At 48.6% G+C, this 24,946-nt stretch overlaps 3 protein-coding genes across 3 annotated transcripts, besides 8 other annotated features; 2 read left to right on the top strand and 1 right to left on the bottom strand.

Moving 5' to 3' along the window:
* Positions 1-520: 520 nt before the first annotated feature.
* Positions 521-542: a microsatellite.
* Positions 543-562: a microsatellite.
* A 646-nt stretch (positions 563-1,208) lies between these two features.
* On the top strand, positions 1,209-3,364 carry PVX_001000 (hypothetical protein, conserved; the record flags this gene model as incomplete). The annotated part of the gene is made up of 2 exons (XM_024731155.1): positions 1,209-3,106; positions 3,256-3,364. 2 exons carry the CDS (start codon positions 1,209-1,211, stop codon positions 3,362-3,364), a joined length of 2,007 nt encoding a protein of 668 aa, XP_024586995.1.
* Positions 3,365-4,272: 908 nt separating this feature from the next.
* Positions 4,273-4,370: a microsatellite.
* A 15-nt stretch (positions 4,371-4,385) lies between these two features.
* Positions 4,386-7,086, top strand: PVX_001005 (protease, putative; the record flags this gene model as incomplete). The annotated part of the gene is made up of 2 exons (XM_024731154.1): positions 4,386-4,590; positions 4,719-7,086. The coding sequence occupies 2 exons, from the start codon at positions 4,386-4,388 to the stop codon at positions 6,800-6,802; spliced, it is 2,289 nt and encodes a 762-aa protein (XP_024586996.1). The 3' UTR covers positions 6,803-7,086.
* A 112-nt stretch (positions 7,087-7,198) lies between these two features.
* On the bottom strand, positions 7,199-19,618 carry PVX_001010 (hypothetical protein, conserved; the record flags this gene model as incomplete). The annotated part of the gene is made up of 1 exon (XM_024731153.1): positions 7,199-19,618. The coding sequence occupies one exon, from the start codon at positions 19,616-19,618 to the stop codon at positions 7,199-7,201; it is 12,420 nt and encodes a 4,139-aa protein (XP_024586997.1).
* Positions 19,619-22,404: 2,786 nt separating this feature from the next.
* Positions 22,405-22,438: a microsatellite.
* A 357-nt stretch (positions 22,439-22,795) lies between these two features.
* Positions 22,796-22,818: a microsatellite.
* Positions 22,819-23,471: 653 nt separating this feature from the next.
* Positions 23,472-23,497: a microsatellite.
* Positions 23,498-23,867: 370 nt separating this feature from the next.
* Positions 23,868-23,893: a microsatellite.
* Positions 23,894-24,741: 848 nt separating this feature from the next.
* Positions 24,742-24,784: a microsatellite.
* Positions 24,785-24,946: the final 162 nt, after the last annotated feature.

Below are 24,946 nucleotides of genomic sequence, written 5' to 3'. Positions count from 1 at the left end.
CAAGGAGTATTTTCAGTACTACGATGCGGGTGAAGGGGAGGTCCCCCCCCCCAAAAAAAAAAAACACCATTTTAAAATTTCCTCTTTAAGATGCAAATAAAAGGTTGGAAGTGTTCGCGCGGTTACTCGTGCCAACTTGGCTATCGCTCGGTAGACTTCCTCATGTGTGAGTTTTTTTCTTCATGCCCGCTTAACATTTGTTCGCGGTTTGGACGAAATTTCGCCTTACGGGGCGCCGCCCAATTGTGCAATCCTCCGCTTTTCGGTTTCGAAAAAATTACGACATCGCATGTAGATCTGTTCTCCTCATTTTGGCACACTTGAGCCTGTTCCCGACGCGCATCTAATTCTGCAATTTAAGACAAAATTGGGGGAGCGCTAACTGAAAAATGGGAGTGGCGCATTTGTAAGCGCTCAATTTGGGGGACGTTACCTTTTTTTTTTAAAAAGGATAGTTTGTTTTGTGCTTCCAAAATGGAGGAGCCCACAATATATATATATATATATATATTTTTTTTTTTTTTTTTTTTTGCATGCGTTGTCGTGTGGATCTTTATACACTCCCATTTGATCAGCTGGGACGAGCTAAAATTTTGGAGGTGTGGCGACGCGTCTGGCCAGATTTGTCCTCCCCGTTTGAGCCTTAGCTGCGTTTCGAGCTATTTCTCTCCGCGTTTGTTGTGTGTCTGGCGATTTTTTCCTTTTTTGGGTGGCCTGCTGAAAGGGGCCAAAAAGAGGAAGCACATTTTTAATTTATTTTGACACGTTAACATATTAATATGTTAACATATTAATATTTTGACACTTTAATGTGTTAATTTTTTGCTTTATTTTGTTTCACCTTATTTTCCCTCTACTTCGCGTACACCTTACTCTCTACACTTTAACGAATTTTTTCTTTTTTTCTTTTTTGCCTATGCTGGAGTTCCAACTCGCACTGCAAGAAGAAGCGTAAAATATCTGCAGCTGCCAAGTGGTAATTTTTTTTGCTCCCTTTTTTGGTTTGAATTTTTTATGGGTGTTCAACGAGTAGGCACTGGTGTGTAAGACACAGGTTAGGGTTACCCTTTCTTGTGAATTTTTTTTCCACTCCGTTGGTGTGCATCTTAAGAGGAGAGGCACACAAAGTAACCACGGAGGAAGAGAGTGAACAGTCAGAAGGAGACACGCCGAACAAAGATAAGAAGCAACACACGGGGAGAGCCAAAATGAGGATGTTCCCCCTGCTGCTGCTGCTGCTGGTGGTCTTCGCAGTCAACCAGTTGAACAACTATGGAAAGCTGAAACATGGGAAGTGGGATGATGGCAGCTATTCCGAACGGACAAGGTGGAGAATGCTAAGCGGGGATGACCACGACGATTTGCTGCCAAGTTGTGACTCACCAGGGGGGAGAAATGATGAGCATCAGGTGAATAAAGAAGTCTCACGGACAGCTCCAAGTGAAAAGGTTAAAGTTGTTGACAAGGAGACTGGAGAGAGTATGCTTGTAGATGTGGGGGAGTCAGGTGGGAAGAGCTCACCTGGTGTGGCGGAAGAAAGTGGACCCTCTTTGCGTGGTAGGGATGTTAGGGATGTGCGTGTTGACCAGGAGACGAGAGAAACGTTGCAGGGAGGTGCTACCAATAGGAGGGATCTTACGCAACATGGAGAAGAAGAAACGGGGGACGACTCCAAAAGAGCCAAACAAGATGATGAGGCGGGAGTAAGGAGCATGCTGAATGATACAGTGACAGCCATCAAGGATAACGGGTCGAATCTGCTCAGAAGTGTAATTGGCCAAATTAATTTCGTGCAAGGGAGTGCGGAACTGTTAAAGGTGGCTAACGAAGAGGAGAGGCAGCCCTCAGGAGGAAGCGTCCTTTCGAAGGAAGGAGAGGAGGCCACACCTGGTGACTTCTTGGGGGGGAATAACCCAAATGGAGGGGAAAAGGGGGAGCTTCCGAACGGAACTAAGAACGACGTAATGATAAAAGGATATGCAAATGTTCTGTTAAACGAAGGGAAGCACGTTTTGGTAGGAAATGTCCGTAACTTCCTAAGCAGGGTCTTCAACCTTATCGTTCGCGAAAAGATAATGACTCGCATGTGCCACAGGGGGGGGGAGGCCTCCATTGAGAGAAGCGGCGAGCCAGTCGGTGAACGAAGCGGCGAGCCAACCGGTGAACGAAGCGGCGATCCAACCGGTGAACGAAGCGGCGATCCAACCGGTGAACGAAGCGGCGAGCCAACCGGTGAACGAAGCGGCGAGCCAACCGGTGAACGAAGCGGCGAGCCAACCGCAGAACGAAGCGGCGAGCCAACCGCAGAACGAAGCGATGAACCAACCGCAGAACGAAGCGATGAACCAACCGCTGATCCAAAGGGCGACCCCACGAACTGCCGCCTGCCCAAACGCAGCGCAACGAAGTTCTACCAGTCGGAAGACCTCTACAACTACTACAGCTCGCTGGAGGAAATGCTGAAAGGGAGAGGCATCCGCTGGAAAACTGACCGGGTGTCCAGGTACTTCACCTTCTCCCCGAGCAAAAAAATAAAAGACAACTTTGAAGAGGTGATGAACAATAAGGTATTCATAGAATCCGTTAGAAGCATCCTATTCGACTCACATAAGAAAAACAAAAAAGCTGTATTCTCAAGTTTTGCCGTTGTTGTGGAGACGCTCTTTTCTTTAATAAAGGAAGAGAAGGTAATAGCTGACATGTATTCTTATGTAAAATTATTTTTCCAAGATTTAGACATTCTAAATTTGAAGGTGTTGCATTTTCTAAGCAGCTCTTCGACTGAAAATACCCAATTTGTTGGTCCCCCGGATTTGTCCCTCACCAATTTTGAATACATTTTGGCTAAGATATATTCTCGCTCCGTTTTGGCCAACATTTTAAGCCCCAAAATGAATCACTCGGATTCTAAGAAATTGTCCAAGCTTCTCACCAGGAGGGAGAACAATTTGAAGTTTTCTTTTCTGGAGGGGGTGAAGATGGTGCACTCGGCCATTCCTAGTGAAGGCGTTTCGGCCGTGGTCTTAGGAAATGCGGGGGGGCAGGTGAATGTCCCCATCCCGGGGGCGGATGACACGCTGTGCAAGTTTATCCCCATTCGGAAGAAGTGAGTCCTTCCGCCGAGTGGTGAAATCCCAGTGGTGCACGTTCAGTGGTGCCGTCCAGCGCTGAACACCCAGTAGTGCACACCCAGTCGCTCATGCCTCTCCACCCCACCACTCACTCCAAACCAATCGCTTCCCCCCCCCCCCGCAGGCTGCTGTACGAAAGACTGAGCGTCACGAGGAAAGTCGCCGAAGAAGTAATCCTAGACTACCTCTTCCGGTTGCTCCTGAGGAAGGTGCATGAATACGTGTTGGAGTGATTTTCCATCTGGGGAGGAGGAAGGCTTCCGAATGTATCAGCTGGGCGGGCGTGAGCGATGGTCTGCGCGCTGTCCGACTGGTACATATGATACATGTGTGAGTGAATAGCTTGTTCGCCAAACGTTTCAGCGTTAATTGGTTTGCCAACCGTTTTAGCGCTAATTTGTTCGCCCAAACGTTTTAGCCCCAATTTGGTTGCCCCCTTTTTGCCGCCCCAACGGTTTCCTCTTTTTTCACTTTTTTTTGTAAAGGAGGGGGGACACGTTTGCGTGGTGCGAAAGGAAGAGCGCACGGATGTCGGTGGGTTCGCCAGCGCCGGCCTGCGGTCCCATTTTGCGGGTCTACTTCGTTTGACTAGTTCTGCCGCCCGTTTTTGGCAAATTGCCACTTTGAGAAGATCGCCAAGGGGGGGACGTCCACCAAGTGGAGGATGTCCGCCCATTGTGTGTATCTTCTTCTTCCGAATTTTTTTCTCCTTTGCAACTCCCATTTTTCACAGATATGAAATTTTTTCCATTCCTATAAAAACGCCGCGTGTGTATATCCCCGCCCGCGAGTGGCATGCTGGGGGTGCGAAACGTTTGTGCAGTTGAGTGCATCGCGCGGTGGGGTTATTCGGGGGTGTTACTTGGGGGGTTGACACTGATGGGCAAACTCTGGCTGACAAACGGGTGCAGTTGGCGAAGGGGAAAAAGTGCAACACGATGTCTTCACACCTTTCCAGAGTTAGACACGTTAGGAATGTTTTCCTTTTTCCCCCCCCCCCCCCTGTGTGGTTAGCAGCCCAGCAGGGGGAGGAGCCAACAGGGCAGTTCGCACGGTCTATTAGTTACTCACGGGGAGTTGCAACTGTGAAGTTGTTGCCCGTTTGGACGCCATTTCGTTTCACTTTCGTTTCACTTTCGTTTCATTTATGTTTCATTTATGTTTCATTTATGTTTCAGTTCTGTTTCAGTTGTGTCTTTCGGTTCATTCACACGCTGCTATACAAACCGCTCCACACCGCCGCACCCCCCGGACATGATTTCACTTTGTGTGCTCTTCTTAGCCTTCGCGAGTTATGCCAAATGTGACATCCCCGTTCACTGCTTGAGTAGACATGTGGAGGGGAAGTGGGAAATCAGCCTGGGCCTCCTCAAGGGTGAAAGGGGGGATGCTTCTGATGGGGGACAGGACTACGACTACGAGTGTGGCTACCGCCGCCCGGATGATTCCATTTACCATGGTGTAATATACATGCACATCTGTGCGTATGTGCTATATTGAAGCGGCGCCCATCAGGTTCTTCCCTCACAGTGTACCCTCATATATGCTCCCCCTTTTTTTTTTCGGATATTCCTCCCCACTTCATAGAGAAACTGGACCCTGATCACTTGAAGAACCGTTTTGAGGAGAAAAAAAAACAAATCATCCTATTCAACACAGATAGGACCATACAGATAATCGAAAATGGGAATGTAAATCCTCAGTACAGTGGCTTCTGGAGGATCGTGTACGACGAGGGGCTCTACATGGAGGTGTATAAGCAGAAGGAGGAGAAAGAAATCTACTTCTCCTTTTTCAAATTTGAGAGAAGGAACGACGCGTCTTACAGTTACTGCAACAGGTTGATCATGGGGGTGGTGAATGTGTATCAGTTGAGTGGCAGTGGAGGGGGTTCTTCTTCGGGGCGTCCCCGGGTAGACGGTCTGCAAGATATAAGTGAAGGAAGAGAGAAGGGGCCCCAAATGTGGGACTCTTTTCTCCACAACATGGGCCATAAAAGCACAAATGGGGTACCCCCCAACAGGAGTAGCCTTTCCAAAGAGAGCTTCCCTTCTGAGGGCTCAAAAGGTGTGCGGAAAAGCCCAACCCATTCAATCGACTATTACAACGATAATTACACTCAGTTTGACCTCTTCACCGTGAAGAGGTTTTGCTGGTATGGGAAGAAGGTGGGCACGCCTGATGAGCCTACCAACAAGATCCCCGTGGAGATCATTTCCCCCCTTGTGCTCGACCCAGACACGCACAATAAGAATTACGCCAATGTGAAGTTGGAGTGGGGTGGTGGAACTGCGGAGGGAACACAGCGAGGGGGTCACTTAGAGGTACATACGAATCAAACTGCCACCCAGTGGAGGGCCCCCCCAACCCACACGAGCAAATCTCACAAAGGGGTGAAGCCAAACAGCATATTTAACACCTATCGTGAGAAGGAAGTCCCCTTGGCACAGTTCGACTGGACGAACGAAGCTGACGTGAGGAAGAGACTTAATGGGAAATGGGTAAAAGTGATCGACGAAGCGATCGACCAGAAGGAATGCGGCTCATGTTACGCAAACTCAGCTGCGTTGATTATTAACAGTAGGGTGAGGATTAAATATAATTATATAAAAAATATTGACCGCATATCTTTCAGCAATAAACAGCTGGTCCTTTGCGACTTCTTCAATCAGGGGTGTAATGGCGGGTATATTTTTTTGTCCCTAAAGTATGCCTATGAGAACTTCCTCTTTACAAACAAGTGCTTCGTGAGGTACTTCAATTTATATTTGAATAGGGATAAGAAGAACAGCGCGCTGTGTGACCGGTTCGATACGTTTAAGACGTTTCTGCAGAAGGGCAGGGGCGGGGACGCCTCAAGTGGGCCGATGGGCCCAGCGCGCATACAAATAAAGCAGGTGCGGCAGCACGGGCATTTCGGGGGGGGTGAGGAAAAGGTTACAGGGGAAGAACTGGTCAGAGAGGAAGACCTGGATGGGGGCGAAATTGGAAAATCCTCCACCCATGATGAACAGCCCAAAGGGGGAATCTCCCACAACGGGGAAAATAAACTCACCGGGCGGCATGTGCGCGATGTGCGGGGTGGGCGAGACCTCCCCGGGGAGGACCAGCTAAACGAGGGCTACCTGCCAGTGGATCCCGCCGCCAAGGACGCCAGCGAGGTGGACGTGCTCAAACTGCACGAGTGCGACGCGAAAGTCAAGGTGACCAAGTTTGAGTACCTAGATATAGAGGACGAAGAGGATTTAAAGAAGTACCTATATTATAATGGCCCCGTGGCAGCAGCAATTGAGCCCTCCAAAAACTTCTCGGCGTATAGGGAAGGCATACTGACAGGGAAGTTCATAAAAATGTCCGATGGGGGGGAGTCCAATGCGTACGTATGGAACAAGGTCGACCACGCTGTAGTTATAGTTGGGTGGGGAGAAGACACGGTTGAAAATTTGAAAAAAAAAAAAAAAAAAATTCACCATTATTCGGGTCATCTGGATGCTTATGCTGGTGGAAAGGGGGGCGAGGCCGCAGGGAAGGTCGTCAAGTACTGGAAGATTTTGAACAGCTGGGGGACGCACTGGGGGTACGACGGGTACTTCTACATCCTGCGCGATGAGAACTACTTCAGCATTAAGTCGTACCTGCTCGCGTGCGACGTGAGTTTGTTCCTCAGGTGAAGTGGTGGTAAAGCGGTGGTGAGTGGTACTCCCTTTTGGGGGAAAGGGCGAACGCTCACTCGCTTGGCGCTTGCGCGGGGGGCCCTTCGCCAAACGTTACGCGCGTAGCTGCGCGAGGAATTAAAGAAATTTGGTCGATCGGGTTTGCGCCTGTACGGTTGCACCAGTACATCGGTACATCGGTACACCGCTACACTGTGTGCACCTTTTTTTGATAGTCCACTTGGAAACTGTTAAAGCCCTGGGGAGGGGGGCCCGGTCTGGTATTTCCCCCCCGTAACTGCACAATTTAAATTTTAAAAACCACCTGGTAGGTGCTGCCTCTTTGTTTGAGTTAAGAAGGTGGAGTTTTAAGGAAATCCCTCTTCCATTCCCTTCTATTCCCTTCGCTTCGCGCTAGCTGCTGACCCCCCGGGGCGCCTTCAAACCGGTGAACTTCCTCCCCTCGAGGAAGCGCTTCAAGGACAACTTAATTTCGCAGTGGAGCTTCTGGAAGAGGATCTGAAAAATGGGGTTCTTCCCGGTCCCCAATAAATTCTTATAAACAGAATGGTATTTATCAAAGTGGTTGTTCAGAAATAGCTGCAGTTCGAATATTTCCTGGTGGCTGGATTCTTCTTCCTTTTTGGGGGTAGCGTGATTGGGGGGGGTACCTCCAACCTGGTTTGCCCTGTCACTTAGCAGCTGCGGTCTGTCTTGCCTTAGTCTCACAACTGACGCTGTTCGTAGATCCATCGAATGGCCGCTATCACCTCTAACTCTCCCTCCCCCGGTTGGTAATTTTCTGGGGGGCAGCACACTATTATAAAAAGAGTAATACATCACGTGGTTGTTAAAGATATGCGTGAGATTATAAATGTGCACATCATTATTAATGTTAAAGATGTGGGTGTATTTTTTGAAGGCCTCATAACAATTGACTCTCCTATTTTCAATTTCGATGTCCCCATTAATATTTGCATGCACGTAGGATCTGTAGATGCACATGTACAGCAGTTCGCAGATGTTTACCCTAAGAGTGCATTTATATTTGTACTCCGTTTTTTTACTTATGGTGATGTAATTTAACCCCTTGTCGTAGTAGCACAGCAGCTGATTTGTACTCGGCTTATCGTTCACGAAAATTAAATCTAAGTGGGAGATGTTCGTGAGGAGAGTGTCCCATAACTCCTTCAACTTACTCCTATCGATGTTGTAGTACAGGGGGATATGAATCAGCGCTAATGAGGAGAGGATTTTTATTTTATATACATTCGTATACCTTAGGGTGCTTATCAAGTGGTCCAGAATTTGGCTGTGCAGCTCAGCAAAGTTATTGGCCAGGAAAAAGGAAAAATTATTGTAAATCAGCTTAAAGGCGTAAAGGACATTCCACGTGATTTTATTTTTGATGTGATCTTTCACGATGGATAGGAGGTAGAGGATAATTTTTGCGTCTACGTTGTTGTTGGCTTTGTTTATTGGGCTCCTTTTGCCTCTGCTCGAGTGGAAGATGTCCTTTATTTCTATGACGATTGGGTCCGCGTGCACTTCCTGCTCCCTCTTTTCGGAGTACCCCTGGAAGAGGTGCTCCGGGTGGAGCAGTTCGTGGGTGGCGGGTTCCCCGTTAAGCAGCTCATCGTTGGGCTCTTCCCCGTTACGCAGTTCACCGTTCGGCTCTTTCTGGGAGTCATGTGATGAGGTGTTCTGCCCCCCAAGTGGCTTCTCCCCCTGAGCAGTGTTTTTCTCCTCCTGGGAAGCGCTCCCCTTCTTCTTCCTCCTTCTACCCACTTCGCGGGGCTCACTCCGTTGGGGGGGGTCCTCGTTCGAGCTAGCCACCCTCGTGGGTACTTCCTTCTCCCCGTCTGACTCCTCCCCCTTTGCTGCGCCCCCGCTGCACGAAAAAAAACTGTCCTCAAAATTGTACTCATACTTTACGTAGACGTTCAGGAACAGGTGGTACAGTTTGCCCTTCTGAGTAGACGTCATTTTAGAGTTCCTCTTCTGTGTGGGCTTCATTTCCGAGCTGCTCTTCTGTTCGCCGCAGGTGGCTGCCTCGCTGGACGCTTTTCCTTCTGGGTTTCCACCTTGGTGTGCACAGGCAGGGGGGCGCACCTCCGCGCCGACCGTCACGAGGGCATCGGTGCTTCTGCTGCTGGGGGTTCTACCGCTAACGCTTCTGCCCCTGCTTAGGCTCGTTTTCACCCTTGCGAGTACTTCCTCCCCCCCCTTGGGCGTGTCTCCCTCGTTCGCCGCAGCCCCGGTGTTGGCGCCTCCGTGCGAAGAGCCTTCGCTGCGTCCACGTCCATCTCTGGGGAGTCCTCCCCCGAGCAGCCCCTTCTTCTCGATCAAGTTGTTCAGGTACATAAAATACTTCAGGAGAAACGTCGAGGGTAGCAAACTAATCGAATTGAATAAAAAGAAATTTATATTTTTGCATATAAATCCTACGTACCTAATGATGCAGCAGATGGCCCGGTCCTTCTCTACGCTTTTGTTCTCTCGGATGATTAGCAGCAGTATGTAGATGTACTCGATGTAGGTAATGAGGTGGATGCTGTTAGAGAATTGGTCATGCAGGTTTTCCGCGTTGTGGGGAGGGATGCCATAAGGGGGGGTACTCCCATCGTTGATGGACAAACCTCTGCATGGCGGACCCCTCCCAACAGCGCAGCTGCTACTAAGCGCTGTGTTATTGCTGCTAGACGTGGTGTACGTTACCCCTTTGTGAAAACCCCCCTCCGCTGCCCCCGCATACGTGTGGTGGCTGCATTCGGCTAATTCACCCGTAAGAGAGTCCCCGCTCAACGTGCCGCCCCCCCCGCGCAGGCGAAATAACTTCAACTCATCTGCATCTGAGGACAACTGAATGGCGTTAATAAAACTGATGAACTTGTTAATATCTTTGTTCTCTTCGCTGTTATAGTTACTATAGTAGGAAAAGGTCTTAATGTTGTTTTGGGTAAAATAAAAGGGGACATACGAGCTAGCTATTTCGCATATGCAGTTATACGTGTAGTATTTGAGGTCTACAAAGGAGTCGTTGTAAAATTTGATTATGTGAATGATGATGTAGATATATGTGTAGTACAGCTCGAACAGTTTCCTTTCGCTCCTCTGCTTTTGAAGTAGGTATGCATCTTTCCTTTGTGTGTCCAGGGAGCCCGTTGATGGGGGGTCATCGTCTCCTTCGTCGTTTTCGTGCAAGTGGAGGGAACTCCTTAGATATTTTCCACCTGTTCTACTTTGCGTGGTGACCTGTTCGGCGTTTTTTTTCGACCCGGCAGCTTCCCAAGTGGGGGGAAGTAAAACCTGCCTGTTGTTACGCTGGGTGTTCATCTCGTTCGCATGGCGGTTTACCTGTCTGCTTATCTGGCGGTTCATCTGGCTGCCCTCCTGGCTGCCCATCCCTCCTTGGCAGTTTTCATGCCTCTTCAGCAACCCACCCAATTTGCTCATTTTTTCCTTATTAACATTTCTCGTGTTCGTCGCCATTTTTGCTAAGCAGCTGGGGGGGAACCGCTCCTTATCCGTGTCGTCTTCATCTTTCTGAGAGGGAGGAAGTTTGTCCGTGTTTGTTTTGGCCACCTGGTCTGTGTTGCTCCCCCCTGGGTTGCTCATTCTGTTGTCTTCCAGTGCGGGTTTTCCTCGCGAGCATTTGAGTGTTGCGTCGGGTATGCTGGTGCAGCGTAGGGGGTTCTCCTTCCACTGCTTCTGATGCGGTTTTGTTGTTCGTTCCTGCTCTGCAGTTGCGTTTAACAGGCGTATCTTTGCAGAAGTGGAGATGTCCCTTGCGTAGGGAGTTGAATCCGCTGTGTGCTCTTGTTGGACTGACCCCTTCGAGCTCTCCATTAGCATTTTACACTCTGCGTGTGCACCCACTTGCCTCATTTCACGTGCCATTCTTCCCGTGTTACTATTACTGCTTCTACGACTGCTGCTCAGGTTGGGGACCTGCTCCGAGTTATACATGGTTGAACGGGTGGGGACCCTCGCTACATCTTCAAACAATTCTTTTTTATCGTGCCATCCCTGGTGGGGGTAATTCTCGTCATGTGGAGAGGCATTACCGGGGTGGTCATCTTTTCTTGTTTTTTCCTCCTCTTCGATAGGAACAGGACCCACCTTCCACCTTCCACTCACTCGTTCGGAGCTCATGTTCGTGGGGGTGGAATGTATGAACATGTTTGTTGATGTGCCGTTTGTCTGTGGGGGGGTGACACCACTTATGGTTGTACTAGTACACATGTTCGTTTTGAACGTTCGCTCAAATGTGTCTACGCCGTTGGGGGGGGTCACGTTTGGGAGGTTCGCCGCGATGTGGGCGTTGCTTTGGGGGCTTTTTATCGGTCCGTTTGTTTGCAAGTCGTTTTTGAGAGGGTCATTTTTTTGGGAGCCATTTTTTGGAGAGCCACTTTTCTGGGAGCCACCCCTTACAGCGTAGCCGACGCCGCCCTGACCCGTGGGGCCTCCCCCCCCTGGGACAAACCCCCCAGACACCCCCGCTGCCGTGGTGAGGATATTGTTATAGTAAACGTTGGTCGAATTTATATGAAGCAAGTTTATCCTCTTCTCATAATTTTGAATAAATTTTTTATTAAAGGTAAAAATGTACTTTATAATATATTTGCTAAGGGCGGTAATGATATTACATTTAATGCTGTGGACACAGGAAGACACAAGCTTCGTCAGTCGCTGGATGTCCTCAACTGTTAGCATTTTAAATCCTTCGTAGCTTAACTGAGAGATGCAGATGATGGTGTTTAGAAAGATATGCTTCAGTTTGCTCCTTTTGTTTATAATATCGTTGTGTATTTTGCTTATGTTGTGGATGTGAATTAGTATGTACTTTCGGAAGAGGCCGATCATGTCGCTTTCGACCATCTGCACGAACTGCTTCTTCTTGTTCATTTCGGTTGCTTCCATGTGGTGGTGGTCGTCCCTCTTTTGCGTGTGATTTTCTGCATGTTTGGACGCGCTCCCAGTTGGTGAGCCCCCCGAAGGGAGCGTCGACCGGGTTGAAGTGTCCCTCACGGGGGGGTTCCCCAATGAGGAGTTCCCGATTGAGAAGTTTCTTTTTGAGTTGTCCCCCGCCCTGGAGCCGCCCCAGTGGGGGCTTGCCTGTCTGACTGCCTCCACACTGGCGATGCGGCTGTGCACTCCTCCATAGGGCGATCTCTGCTCCCCATGCCTGAAACGAGTTTTAAAGACCCCCGCGTCGGAGCGGTTCTTCCTGTACAGTTCACCGCACGGGAGTAGTTCTTCCTCTCGCCCAGTCAACTGGGAAAGCAGCGTGTGTTCCGTCCTGCGGTTATCCCACTCCCTCCCCTTGGAAGCAGCGTTACTAAATATACTTTCATTTTTATATTCATCCTTTTGTCTGTAAGTGGGCAACTCGTACGCACTGCAGTTAACCTCGTAGTAGGAGTTGATGAAGCTGAAGATGTCTATCACTATCTTGATGGAAATAATTTTTATGTTTACGTTTTCCGATTGCAAGAAATACTCCAGAAGCGTTTTGACGTCATTCCAGCAGTGCATGTAGCAGAACAGGTAATGCTTTAGCGTCTTCTGGAAGACCAGGAAGATGTTCTTGAAGATTTGCACGTCGTACGGTATGAAATTCGGCGCGTGAGGTACATTCGGCGCACTTGGCACATTTAGCCCATTCGGCGCCCCGTTTGGCTTAAAACTGCTCTCGTTCGGGAGGTTACTCGCGCGGCCCATCTCGCCGCTCCCCTGCTGCATGCACGAAATGATGTAGTTGTCGTAGAGGTCGCTGCACGAATTGGTGGCAAATTTTTTTTCGTAACGGTAGGCCCTCAGGTGCGCGTTTGGGCGATCCGCTCGGGGGTTATGCCCCCTAAGGGGGTCTTCCCGGTCGCTCTGGTCGTCCTGGTCGTTCTGGTAGTCCTGGTCGATCTGGTCGATCTGGTCTCTATTTTTGTTCATGTTGATTTGCCCTTCTTCTTGGCATTCGTCTGGCTCTTCCCCCCCTCCCTTCGAACCCACCAGTTCGTCCCCTTTTCTCCCCCACGCGTCCAGGTCCTCCGCGCAGGGCTGGTAAAAAATCTTATACAGAAATATCAGCATGAAGTAGATTAGCTGCGCAAAGGAGATGTCATACAGCTGATTGTTCGACGCCTGGTGGCAGTAGATGTTGTGGTCATTTAGGGTCCTGTTGATATCCACTCCGTAGATATTCGTGCAGAGGAAGCGGAAAATCTCATCATTATAATCGCACAGAAGGACCGAAAAAATGTTAATAATAACCGTTATCATGGTTATGTATTTTGACCCCCTGGAGTACTCATTGCAGTAGAGGATGCTCATCAGCAGATCGTAATCTTCGCTCGACAGCAGTTTCTTTTTTATGTGGTCTATGTGCTTGTACAGGTGGGATATATCCTCTTCGCTTCTTTTTTTGACGACCTTCTTTTTATTTTTCGTCCCTTCAATTGTGTTTCTATGTTTGCATGAGCATGTGCTCCTATTAGGGTGCTTTTCTGGTGAGTCCTCTGCGTCTTCCCCGTCGTCCTTCCTTTCCTCGTTTTTTTTCTTTTTCTTTTTTCTCCTTTTGGGGTTCTTCAGTTGCGGGGTGTCTTCCCTAGAAGCCGTGTCTGCCCTGTCGCAGGTTCCACTTTCTTCCACTTCATTGGTGTGCGCACACGAGGGGGGGAATTCCTCCACCTGCTCAAACAAACCCTCCGCACGTTTGATATTCCCCCTGCTGTCTCTGCTGCTCTCATTTTGGGTGGCTGCCTCTCCATCCTCATCACTACCATCCGTGTGTTTTTTTTCTTCTTTTCCTTTTTTCATATCTCCTTTACTTTTTCGCTTCATCTTTTTGTCCGTATCCCCCTGGGTGGCGCTTTCCCCTTGATCGGCCTGACCTACGTGGGTCATGCGATGGTCATTAATGGGGCTACCTTTTCCGGTGCAGTTTTGATCATCCCCTTCGGCTCCCGGTAACGCGTCCCCCGATCGGTCTCTCCGGTCCCTCCTCTGACCATCCCACATTTCACCATCTCTCCTCTGATCGGGTGGCTGCTCCCCCCCCTGGGCGTCGCTCTCCTCCGTGTCCCTAAAGCTGTTCAGGTAATTACTGAGCGAGCTAAACACTCGTTCATCCTCATCGAGGTAGTCATTCGGGTAGAGTTCGTTATCGCTCAGTTGGCTCATGCGGAGCATTTCGCTTCTATGTCCACTCAGGTGTATGCTGCTGCTTGTCTGGTTACACACCCCGTTGGCATTGCTAAAATGAGTTGCCACCCTTTCCCCCTCTGCATATTCTGCAACGTATGGAAGGAGGGAGTAACCTAAATGGATGTTCCTTTCTGATTGCCGCTTCTTTTTAGAGGTACCACTCTGGAGTAGTCTCTTAATGCAGAAATGAAAAGCATCACCATGGTTAAAATAGATGAGGTACTTTAATAAGTAGAAAAAAAAAAACTTCAAAATTTTTCTTAGCAAGCTTTTATATTTTGGGATTAATATCGATTGGGAAACTCTCAAGAAGAATCTGCAGATGTTTAGTCTATCCGTGGGGGTGTAGAAGTTACTTTCTGTGTCCACCATGTATGTCCTGGTAATCAGTTTTGTAAATTTCGTCAGTAGCTTTACGATGTTCTGTTCAGTGGCGGCTTTTTTTGCGCTACAGTAGTTCCCTTTTTCGTTGGGCTCTTCCTTCGGGTAACCTTCATAATGGTACTCCCTCCTGTAGATGGAAATCCCACAGTTGGAGCTCCTACCAGCGGGGGTAACCCCCCTCACTTCTCCAAAGGTCTGCACTTTGTTATCCCGATCGAAGCTTCCCAGAGGTGATCTGGCATTTGCTCCAATTTCTACCTCCCTCTTAACGCTGTGGTTCATATCGTTAAGGAGAAGCACTGAGTGGTGTGCCTTTCCCACGTGGATATTCTTGTTCGCCTGTTTGTCTGGGAAAGACGCGTTGGCATAGCCCGCACTGTAGGGGGGGTTTCCATAAGGGGTGCTACTCGAAGGGAGGTAGCTGTCTACCTTTACTGGCACGTTTTGATTCTGTCTGTTCACTTCTATCATTTTTTTGGTTGGGCTTCCGCTTGGAATTTCCTTCGCGGGGGGGTAGCTCGGGGGGAAGCTAGCATGGCTAGTAGCATTACCGCTAACATAACCGCCAATCGGGGCGCCGGCGTAAGCCCCCTCCTTGAGCAGAAACCAGTACTTGAGCTGCTTGCAGTCGAAGAGGTACTTGAGACACAAAATCGAATTCGTGCGGATCTTCTGATTCTGGTCGTTCATCGTGAGGGTCAAAAAAATGGGGATCAATTTTTTCCTATTCTCATTGTAGTAGTAGAGGATTTTATCCCAGTTATTTATATAGATGTGCGAAAACATTTTTATTAGGGCATGTACACAACAGAGGATGTTGTTTCGTATGGATACGGCTAGCTCCTCGTCTTCTCCTTTTTTTTTATTGTAAAATTTGACCGGGGAGTCTACCTTCCCGCTTTGCTGCTCAGAGGAGTGGTAGTCTCCCTCATGGGCGTCCACTTCCCTCGCTCGGTTTATGGGGCCAACCTGGGTTGCACTTTTGGCGTGTTCGTGGGTGTGCTTCTCAACGGGGGCGTCTTCGTTAGCCTCCATATTTTGGGGATATTCTCTACGCGCCGCATTTACAGACTGCGCCTTTCCATCTCCAACAGGTCTGCCGAGTGGGGTGTTAACCGACCCTTCCTGAGCGTCCTCCAGGGGCACACCTTCCACCTGCGCTTCGCCCTTCGCTCTCCCCGCCGCTGTCTTCGCGAGCCCGTCGGCCTCGTCCGGGTAATTCGTGTTGACGAAGAAAAAGGGCTTGAGCGACTCGTACAGGGGGAAGGCGATGAGTTCCTCCTTCTTCTTGTTCCTCGAAATGATTCTGATTTTGGCGTATTCCAAGATGGTCTCGTTGAAGGCGTTGATGAAGGGCAGGAGGATTGCCAGGGAGTTCTCCCCATAGGACTCCCCCGGCTGCCTCTCAGAGCACTCCCCATAGCGCTCCCCCGGCGAGTGCCCCCCTTCACCCCCTCCCAGCAGGTCGCTCTTAAAATACTGGTATAACTTCTCGAAGAGGGACTTGTACAAATTGAGGAGGAAGAACCACGCCTTGTCGGTAATCGAAATGGGCTTTATTAAAATCAATTTCACAATGCAGTAGAGACAGGTCTTCACCACGTGCAGGATGTATACCCCCCCCAGGGGGAGTAAAACCAGGAGGTTCTTTGCCACAACGCAAATGCTATACACAATGGACGAGTTAAATTTGAAGACATAATTGGAATTCAGCAGGAGAAGGAACACTTCGTAAAATTTACTTAAATTGAAGAAAAACTCCTGGTAGTTTTTTACTCTCAATTTGGCTAGATACAGATTCAGTTCGCTCATTTTTTTTTTCTTAAAGGCGTCGTTGTTCATAAATACGTCGTTGAATACCTTGTTGCTGTAGTAGCGAATGTTTTGCGTGATGATTCCGAGTTTGCTGCCTGGGGGGATGTCCCCCGCGGATGTGCTGAGCGTGTCGCTGCACCGTTCGGGGTGGTCAGCGGTGTACCGTTCTGGGTGGTCAGCGGTGTACCGTTCTGGGTAGTCAGCGGTGTACCGTTCGGGGTAGTTAGCGGTGTACCGATCAGGGCACCCATCAACATAGCAGCCCCCGTAATGGCCGTCGTTTCTTCCGTCACTTGCGTCGGGGCCGTCCACTGCCACACCCACCGCACCTCTTCCAAGGCCCAGGAGGTCCCCCCAAAAGGCACCGTTGCATGCCCCCCCGTGGTGGTCAAACTGGAACTTTGGCAACGCCTGCATGATTTTCTTAATTGGGTTCAGAAGGTTGGCCTCTTTAGAATCATCCGTATTGCACGTGGGGGCGTCAAACGAAAGGGCTTTCTCCCCCATCCTGCCAATTGTGTGGTTTGCATAACTGTTCATCAAAGTGTTCAGACCCTGGCTTCCACTGCTGTGGTGGTGGTGGTGGTTGTGAGGGGGAGGACCGTCGGATGTACACCTGAGGTGATGTTCTTCACCCTGGGGTGGATGAACCTTATGGCATATACTGTGTTGCTCATTTTGGTGCAGCATCAGGGATAGGGGTGCTATTCCCTCCTTACATTTGTTTGAGGGGTTGAGAAGGCTGGCTGGGTGATCGGCGGCATGGTGTGCGATTGCCATGTGGGCGTAGTTGTTTCCCTCCCTCGCGAGGTGGGAGCTCCCCCTCCTCTTCTGCGTACTGTCAAGGAAGTACCCCTCGGGGGAGAAGGTCCCAATTCTGTTAAACTCGTCTAGAAGCATCCCCCCCGCGTCCTCCGCATGACTGCAAGAGGTATTACCCCCTTGGGTTGTTGCACCACTGATCAGCTTCGCCTTGTCGTTCGGGTTGCCGAGCCTGCTGGTACTCATTAAGCGTTCATTAGCTGTGAGGGGGATCCCTACACTCCCTACATTAACTGCGTTAAAATTGTTCGCTCTTCTGTAGAGACTGACCATCCATTTTGACTTATCATCCAGTGTGCATACAACTGAGCTGTTTCGCTTGTCGCTTCTCACCTCTGGGTTGGTTGCCAGGGGGTCCTCTTTCTCGTAGGGCTTAAATTTCGCGTTTGCAGTGCCTGTGCAATTTCCCTGTGGTAGAGTGTTCCCCTTCGTGGTTACATTCACGCTGGTGTGAAAGTCAAATTGGTTAGCATGAGTCCCTCCTCTGGTAGCGACATGGGTAGAGCAGTTGCCAACGCGTTGACTGTTCACATTTAAGCTTCCTATGCATTTCTCCCCTTTCGATTGTTCAGCATGTTTGTGTAAATCTCCGTACGTGGCACTGCCAAAAGTGGCCAATATGTCGTGCGGTAGGCTTGTCTTCTTATCCGCCAAGGGGCAGTCATCCCTGTGGAGGTCCCTTCCTACATTTTCCACCTCTACTCGGTTGTGGTGATTCGATTTATTTGCTTCCCTCTTGTCTTGCACATGCCCATGCACATGCATAAGTGGCTGTTCGCTCCAGTTAGGGTTCACGTACCCCTGGTTACATTCGTCTTGCATCGTTCCTGCTGGGGCATTCCTCTCCGTTGAGATGTTGACACCTGATGAGGGGCTCTCCCTACTAGACAGCATCATCCTTTTTAGTCTCATTTTACTTATGTAGTCGTCTAATAGGCTCATAGCATTCTGCAGATTAATTTGCTTCCCTAGGTTGTTCAGGTGAGTCATTTGCTCACAACTTTGGTGGAGGGCACAGCTTGTCGTTTTCTGGCTGGCGGGGACTTCTCCGCCGGGGTGGTGGCTCTCACTGCTGGGTAGAAGTTGGTTTGCTCGGATTGCTAGCTGATTCGCACAGGTTGGCTGCTGGTGCGCGTGCCCCATTTCGCTGGCCCCCTCAACTTCATCCCCGAAGATGGGCACATTGTCGCTCCTACCCCGGCCGTAGTTAGAATACCTGCCAAAGAGGTTCCCCCCCTGCTGCACAGGAAAGACACTCTTACAGTTACTCATTCGAGCGTCGCATCTGTAGATGGTCGTCTGGTCACTACTCAAATTGTTAGAAGCATTTTGTATTTCTAGGAGAAGGTCCCTTTTTTGGAAGTCCCCCTGTGGAGAGGCCAAGTGTCTACTGCTTGTAAGATCACCTGTGCGCATCGTCCCAGTGTTTAGCACCTCCTGTTTTATTTCATTTAGGGAATTTTGTTCCCGGTGTGGGGTCTCATAATCGTTTGCGCTTTTCCTTTGGGGGTTGAATAGTCTGCTGGGTGGGTTACCTCCAATGCCGTTTGTAATTGCTCCCTCTCCGCGCGGGTCTGCGCAAAGGCCGCGTTCTACCCCGTTACGTGGACCGCTTCCCAGACAGCTTCTTGCCCCGATTCCCATGCCGCTTCCCATGCTGCTTCCCACGCCGCTTCCCATGCTGCCTCCCACGCCGCTTCCCATGCTGCTTCCCACACCGCTTCCTATGCCGCTGCCCCCCTGCGTGTGACCCCTCACCGGGTCAATCTTAGACTCCCCGTCGACGATAAAGGAGCGGAGTGATGGCAGGAAGTCTCCATTTGCCCCCCCACAACGCACCTCCTCCTTTGCACCTCTTCCCATTTGGCTATTACAATGGCTCAGTGTAAGCGCATTGTGAAAATCCTGCAGTTGAGCTGCTCCAAAATTGGGGCTACTTTGCCCGAAGCAACTTTGTGCATCTCCCATTTGGGTGGTCTTCATTCCTTGGACGTCTGCGTGAGGCGAAACGTATTCTACTTTGTTCTTTGCGTGCATCATTAAGTGGCTGCCCTGGTCCGATCGAGAGTTTACCCCCACATTATCCCCAACAGTGCAGTAGCAGTGGTCATTTTTTTTACTTAGCTGCTTCGTTTTTACATCCGTTTGGAGGGAAGAGAGTGGAAGCAATTCCTGCAGGTGATGTATCACATTATTTTTCGCTTCATACAGTTGGGTCCTCTTTGGGTCAGGCTGCACATAAAGTGGGAAATGCATCTTCTCCGGGGTATCTACACGCCTCACAATTTTATTTGCTATGTAATTCATTCCTATGTGATTGTACATGCCATGGTCGTCGTCCAGTGGGTAATAACTCTCTACGTTGTGTTGGGTCTCCCTCTGGGGTGCCGTTTGCACTTGGTCGTTTTTGTCTTTCCTTTTGATGCTGCACATGAGCATGTTAAATTGTTCCTGCGTGATGCTCGGCGAAGCATTGGGAACGCCATTTTGGGATGTGCTGAGCACCACGTTGGGGGTCCCATTTTGGGATGTGCTGAGCACCGTGTTGGGAACCCCATTTTGGGTAACACTTCCTTTTGCGTTTAAAAAATCCTGCACGCTCTTTTCCATTTTGTATGCACTCACAAATTTTAGGGCCAAATTTAATCGCGTCTATCTGTGCCCTTGTGGAGGGCACTATCAGCACACGCCTCTACCGCTGGGAAAAGTTCGTGTGGGCGCGGTGCGTCAACACGGGTTTGTTATAGCGGTAATATGCAGGCATGTAGTTTTGTAGTTTTGTAGTTTTGCACTTTTGCAGATGTATTTTTATGCAATTGTGTATGCTCGCATAACTTTGTGGGCTTCATCCAAATGGTTTGGCAACGCTGCCGCGCCTTCTTGGAATGCCCCCTGTCTTGTGTTGATCACTCCCGGGTTCGCTTATCCCAAGTGGTCATCTCCTCTTTGCAGGAAAGTCATGCGGACATTTTATATAAATCTCTCACGGAGGAGCGAGTGGTGGTGGGACAAACTCACGAGGGAATGAGTCACCTTCCAGTTGGGCTCCTCCCACCGGAGATGTTCCTCACCCACCGGTTGGAGAGTCCCCTTTTTCCCAAACAAGCAGCTTAAAAAATAAAAGGTCACATGAAATAAAACGGGACAACGTGTATTCTTTTGAACAACTCACCGCAGGTAATGTTGTGTGGATGTATTCTTGCAGGTATAGGCATACGAGACGGCTCGAAAGAAAAAAAAAAAAAAAAAGAATTAAACGACGGCTGCATGGCGCAGTTTCAATTTGTTAGCAGCTACTCTGCAAAGCAGTTGCTTCGATACAACAAATGGGAGAAGCGGGAAAGTGTACGCGCAGGTGCATGCACAACTGGGTAGAAGCGAACATGCGCTTTGGCACATATGTGTGGAGAAATTCCCCAATAAGTAGGCATCCTCATGGAACGCGTAAAGGCAGTAATATGTGCGGAGGAGGCAAAAAAAACCTTGCCGGTGCGCAGATGGGGTTATACTTGTGTAGCAATTACAACGAATGGACTTCCCCAGTCTTAGGGGTGCTCACCCATGAAGGCACTCACCAACGGGGAATTATAAGAGACAAAGTAGGGTACACAAATGAGGATGAAGTAGAGCGTGGAGAGCAGGGGAACTGGAAGGGCGCTTAACTTAATTCGATGGTGCAGAGGGTCAAATCTTACGGAGGGGTAACTATACAGGAGGACATATGCACAGTCAAAATTATGACATCTGCACAGGCACACAAATGGGTTTTCCTCTGTAGGATCCTCATTCCCCTTACACGGACATGCTTAGTCATGTACACAATTTTTTTTTTTTTCCCGCCTTTCTTCTGCCTTTTTTAAAAGGAAACGAAAGACAAGCGCCCCCCACTTGGTGCCAACAAACTGGGCAATTAAAATGGATGACCACTCAACGCATCGAGGAAATCACGCGGAGGTTTAAAAAAAAAGAAAAGGTCTACAATGGAACGTTTTAAAGCATCACTTCCATTTGCACTTTAAATTTTTTTAATAAAAAATGACTCGGTGGTGGGACTCAAGACAGTGCACACACGAATGGAGTCCCCTTTTGTAATTTTTCTTTTTTCCAAATGTGTAACGTTCGAAGAGGTGTTCCACCTCCTTCGGATAGTTACCGTCTCACTCGCTCACTCGCAGCTTATCTGCAAACGGGATGGGTGGCAATCCCCACGGGTGCATACCCTCAGTGCATGCACTGCACTTATAGGTGTGATAGTCGGGGTAGACACATAAGCAGACAGTCGAAACGGCGCACACTCGTTCTCAAGAAAAATATACTAACGGTGGCGTTACACTAATGCGGGGATACAATAGGGACGCTACGCCCTGTGGCTACTTTCGCCTGGTGCTGAATGTGTAAGCGAGGGGAGGTGCACAAGGTGGTATGTACAAATGAAGTTACGGGCAGGTTTGCATGCGGCCATACGAATGTGCAGCGGGGAAATGCAAAGGAACGGTCAAATCGGGAATACGGAGTGGGGATCACACAGTTGGGGGGCACACTTGGAGGGCGCGGAAGTTGCTGCACTCACGTTTAGGTGTTCCTTCCCTGCACAAGGCAGTCCCACTTAGGGGAGAAAACCACGCGGAGGAAGACGTGCCTTTTTTTTTATAATATATGCACAGTCAATGATAGTACGAATAAGTTGACAGCGAAAAGGGGGAGCCATCGATGGAACAATACGCTGCTCCTGCGGGGGGATGATGCAACAGCTTCAAAGCGGCATGTGAGCAGAGGACGAAAAAGGGGAAGAGTTACGGGGTTGAACTCTACATAGGGGGAGGGGAGAGTTACACATTCATCAGCGGTAAAAATCTGAGACATTAAAAAGGTGCACAAAGGCTGAAAAGTAACCGATTTGTTCGGTCCCGCGTTTTTTTTTTTTTTTTTTTAAAATGCACTGCGTTAATGGGGAAGCAGTTTACTGGCAAATGGGGCTACACCATGTTCACGATACATATATACAACGCATGTGCGGGTAAATCCTCACTTGGAGAGTTGCGGCAACTACGTGTGTATACGTGCAACGCGATGTGGGTCACTCCATGAGACACACATATGCATGGGGGAAAAAACTCGGCTGCGGGAAAGGTCTCCCTCTTCTTATTTCTTCTACGTAATGAGCAGGTGGTTATCGATTGGCGCGGTTATGCACACAAGTGGGAGGCAAACAAACTATTAAACAAACGGACGTGCGGGGAGGGAACTCCCGCGAATTCCTTCAAGAGGGGAAAAAAATATATCTGGCTACTCCAGTTAGGCAATAAGTTAAAACATACTCGTGGGGTGTAAACCGGGGTGGACGCACTTAAAACGGGAAATGACGAAAAAAAAAAAAAAAAAAAAGAAAAAAAAAAAAACAGCCATACATTTGCGCGCATAAGTCTACATACATATACAGGCGCAATTTACTAACGGGGGGTCCACTCGAGCGTATGTTTATGTTTACACAATGCGGGCATGGGCAAATGAACATATGAAAATATGTAGGTACTCATGAGGTGTCCTTAGCCTCTGCGGCTGGGTAAACGTTGCAGTCAAAGTACGGGGGTGGTGGTATACAACTGAATGAGCAAAGCGCGGTTGCTTCTTTGCAGCTTGAAGGAGTAAACTCACTCGTGGGGAAAATACCCACAGCATGCACGTGCGTGGAGGCACTTCGCAAAGGTCTGCGACGGGTTGTGCTATTAATTCATTTAAAACATGGCGAGAAAGGTAAAAAAAAAAAAAAAAAAAAAAACATAACAATGGTAATGCCAAAGTGAAAATAAAAAATAATTATAGCAATGACGTAAGAGTGAACGAGGATGCCAAACTAAATTGGGGAGCCATTCTCAAAGTGCAGATAATACGGTTTGACAAGCGAAATGGAAGGGCAGCGACAACGGTGGGGGGGGCCACTTATAAACTTGCCTCTCAATTGGTTTGGCGCTGACGCGCGTTCGTGCAGGCGGAATAACGGGCACACGCATAGACGCACGCATGGACATGGTAAACGTACGGGTTGGGGGGACAGACAAAGGTATGCATACATATGCGAATATATGCGCATGCAGAAGTGTTTGCGAAGAATTGGGGGCACCAGCTCCTGCATGTGGAGATTATTTTTTTTTTTCCCCTAAGTGCGAAATGAGAAGATATTTTGACATATGCAGTTAGTGGCGTCACCTTATTTCGCGCGTGCATGCGCGCAAGCGTTTGTCGGTGACACCGTGTGTTATGTCCTACCGCCTATATTATCGCTTCTCCAAAAAAAAAAAAAAAATGCTTACAAATAGTAACAAACTTTTTGCTTTACATGAAGCTAATTCAAATGTATTACTCCATTGGGGGCCCTTTTATCTGTGTGTGGGAGGCCACTGTGGCATGACAGTCAAAAGGAAAAATATCATCTTTTTTTTTTTTTTTTTTTTTTTCTTGCCAAACGGGTACATATAAGCGTTACATGCATATGCAACGTACACCCACAATTGTTTGGCGCATATGCGGAACGCTCTGTGTGGTGAATATTGACGAGGCCACTAAAATATATGGCTGCATTTTCGTGAAGTATGCAAATTGGATAGGCACATTCAATGCAAAGGGTACATTAAAAAAAAAAAAAAAATATGTAGAAGCAGTGAGGAGAATTGCATCTCGCGAATTTCCTCTCAAAGGCGAGTGTTGTCCGGCATAGGTGGCGAGAAAGATTAAAAAAAAAAAAAAACGCGCACGTGTAGGTGGGTGTGCAGGGGGGTATACATGCAAATGGGCATAGGTGGAGATACACACGTACGCATGTGCAGGCGGCATACATACATACAAACGTACATACACAAGAGTAAAATTGTGCCACGAGCGCGATGGGGGAAAAGAAAAAGAAAAAAAAAAGGGAAGGAATTACTCTTGCGCAGAGCGAAAAGGAACCACTACCCACCCCAAAAGAAGGCAAAAATAATTTTCTTTCACACCCGTTCACCGGTTAAACAACAACACGTAGCCACTCCATCGGGTGGTTTTCATTTTAACAGCACATGTAGGCGTGACTCGCAATACGAGCAACGGGCGATTTCAGAAGCAGTTGCGTGGTTTTTTTTCCTGTGGAAGGTTAGCTTAAAGAAAAAGAAAAGAGAATGCGTCAAGGGGGTAAGTAAGCAGGGCAATCGCAAAAAAAGTTGTAAAGAAAATATGAAGTGAAACACGTGCGTGAAATAATTTTAAATGAGAAAAGATTTATTTTTTAATCTCGTTTTATTTTTTTTTCATTTCATTTCATGTTTTGCTTTGCTTTGTTTTGTTTTATTTTTTTTTTGTATTTTTTTTTTTTTTCTTTCATTCTTTCAAATTACACATTTTTCTATTTGTTGAGGAGGTCATACGAGGCATGCGGGTGTGTAGGTGTAATTGAACAAATCGCGGAGGGAGATGCTCTTCGCGCGCGACCCTGTTGGGTAGAGGACGCGAAAAAGAGAAGCAAAGGGGGTAGAAGAAAAACGAAAATAAACGATAGGAGAACGAAAGGAGAACGACGCGAAGATAAGCGAGCGCAGAGGAGCGCAGCAAAATGAAGCAGAACGATCCATGTCGTAAAACAACGCGGCGTGGCACAACGGGAAGCAGCACAACTGCGCGCGGAGATACAGATCGATCTTGCCGAGCGCAGGAATGCCTGCACGTTCAGGCGAAAAAGAAAAAAAAAAAAAAAAAAAAAAAAAAATACAAAAAAATACAAATAAACATATATATAAATCAACCTCGTGTGCACACACCGCGCGTTGAGGCCGCCCTTGTGGTTTTCGATGCTCACCCCCGCGTGTACCACACCGCGAAGCTAAAACAGAACGGTGACACGGCGGAGCGACCAAACGGCAAATGTCAAAAGGAATACACAACACGGGCGTCAAAATGTGGGCGCTTAAG

This window comes from Plasmodium vivax, chromosome 3 (genome assembly GCF_000002415.2).
Source record: "Plasmodium vivax chromosome 3, whole genome shotgun sequence".
Lineage (NCBI taxonomy): Eukaryota > Apicomplexa > Aconoidasida > Haemosporida > Plasmodiidae > Plasmodium > Plasmodium vivax.
Note: the sequence above shows the minus strand (reverse complement) of the source record. Positions and strands in the feature narration are given on the sequence as shown.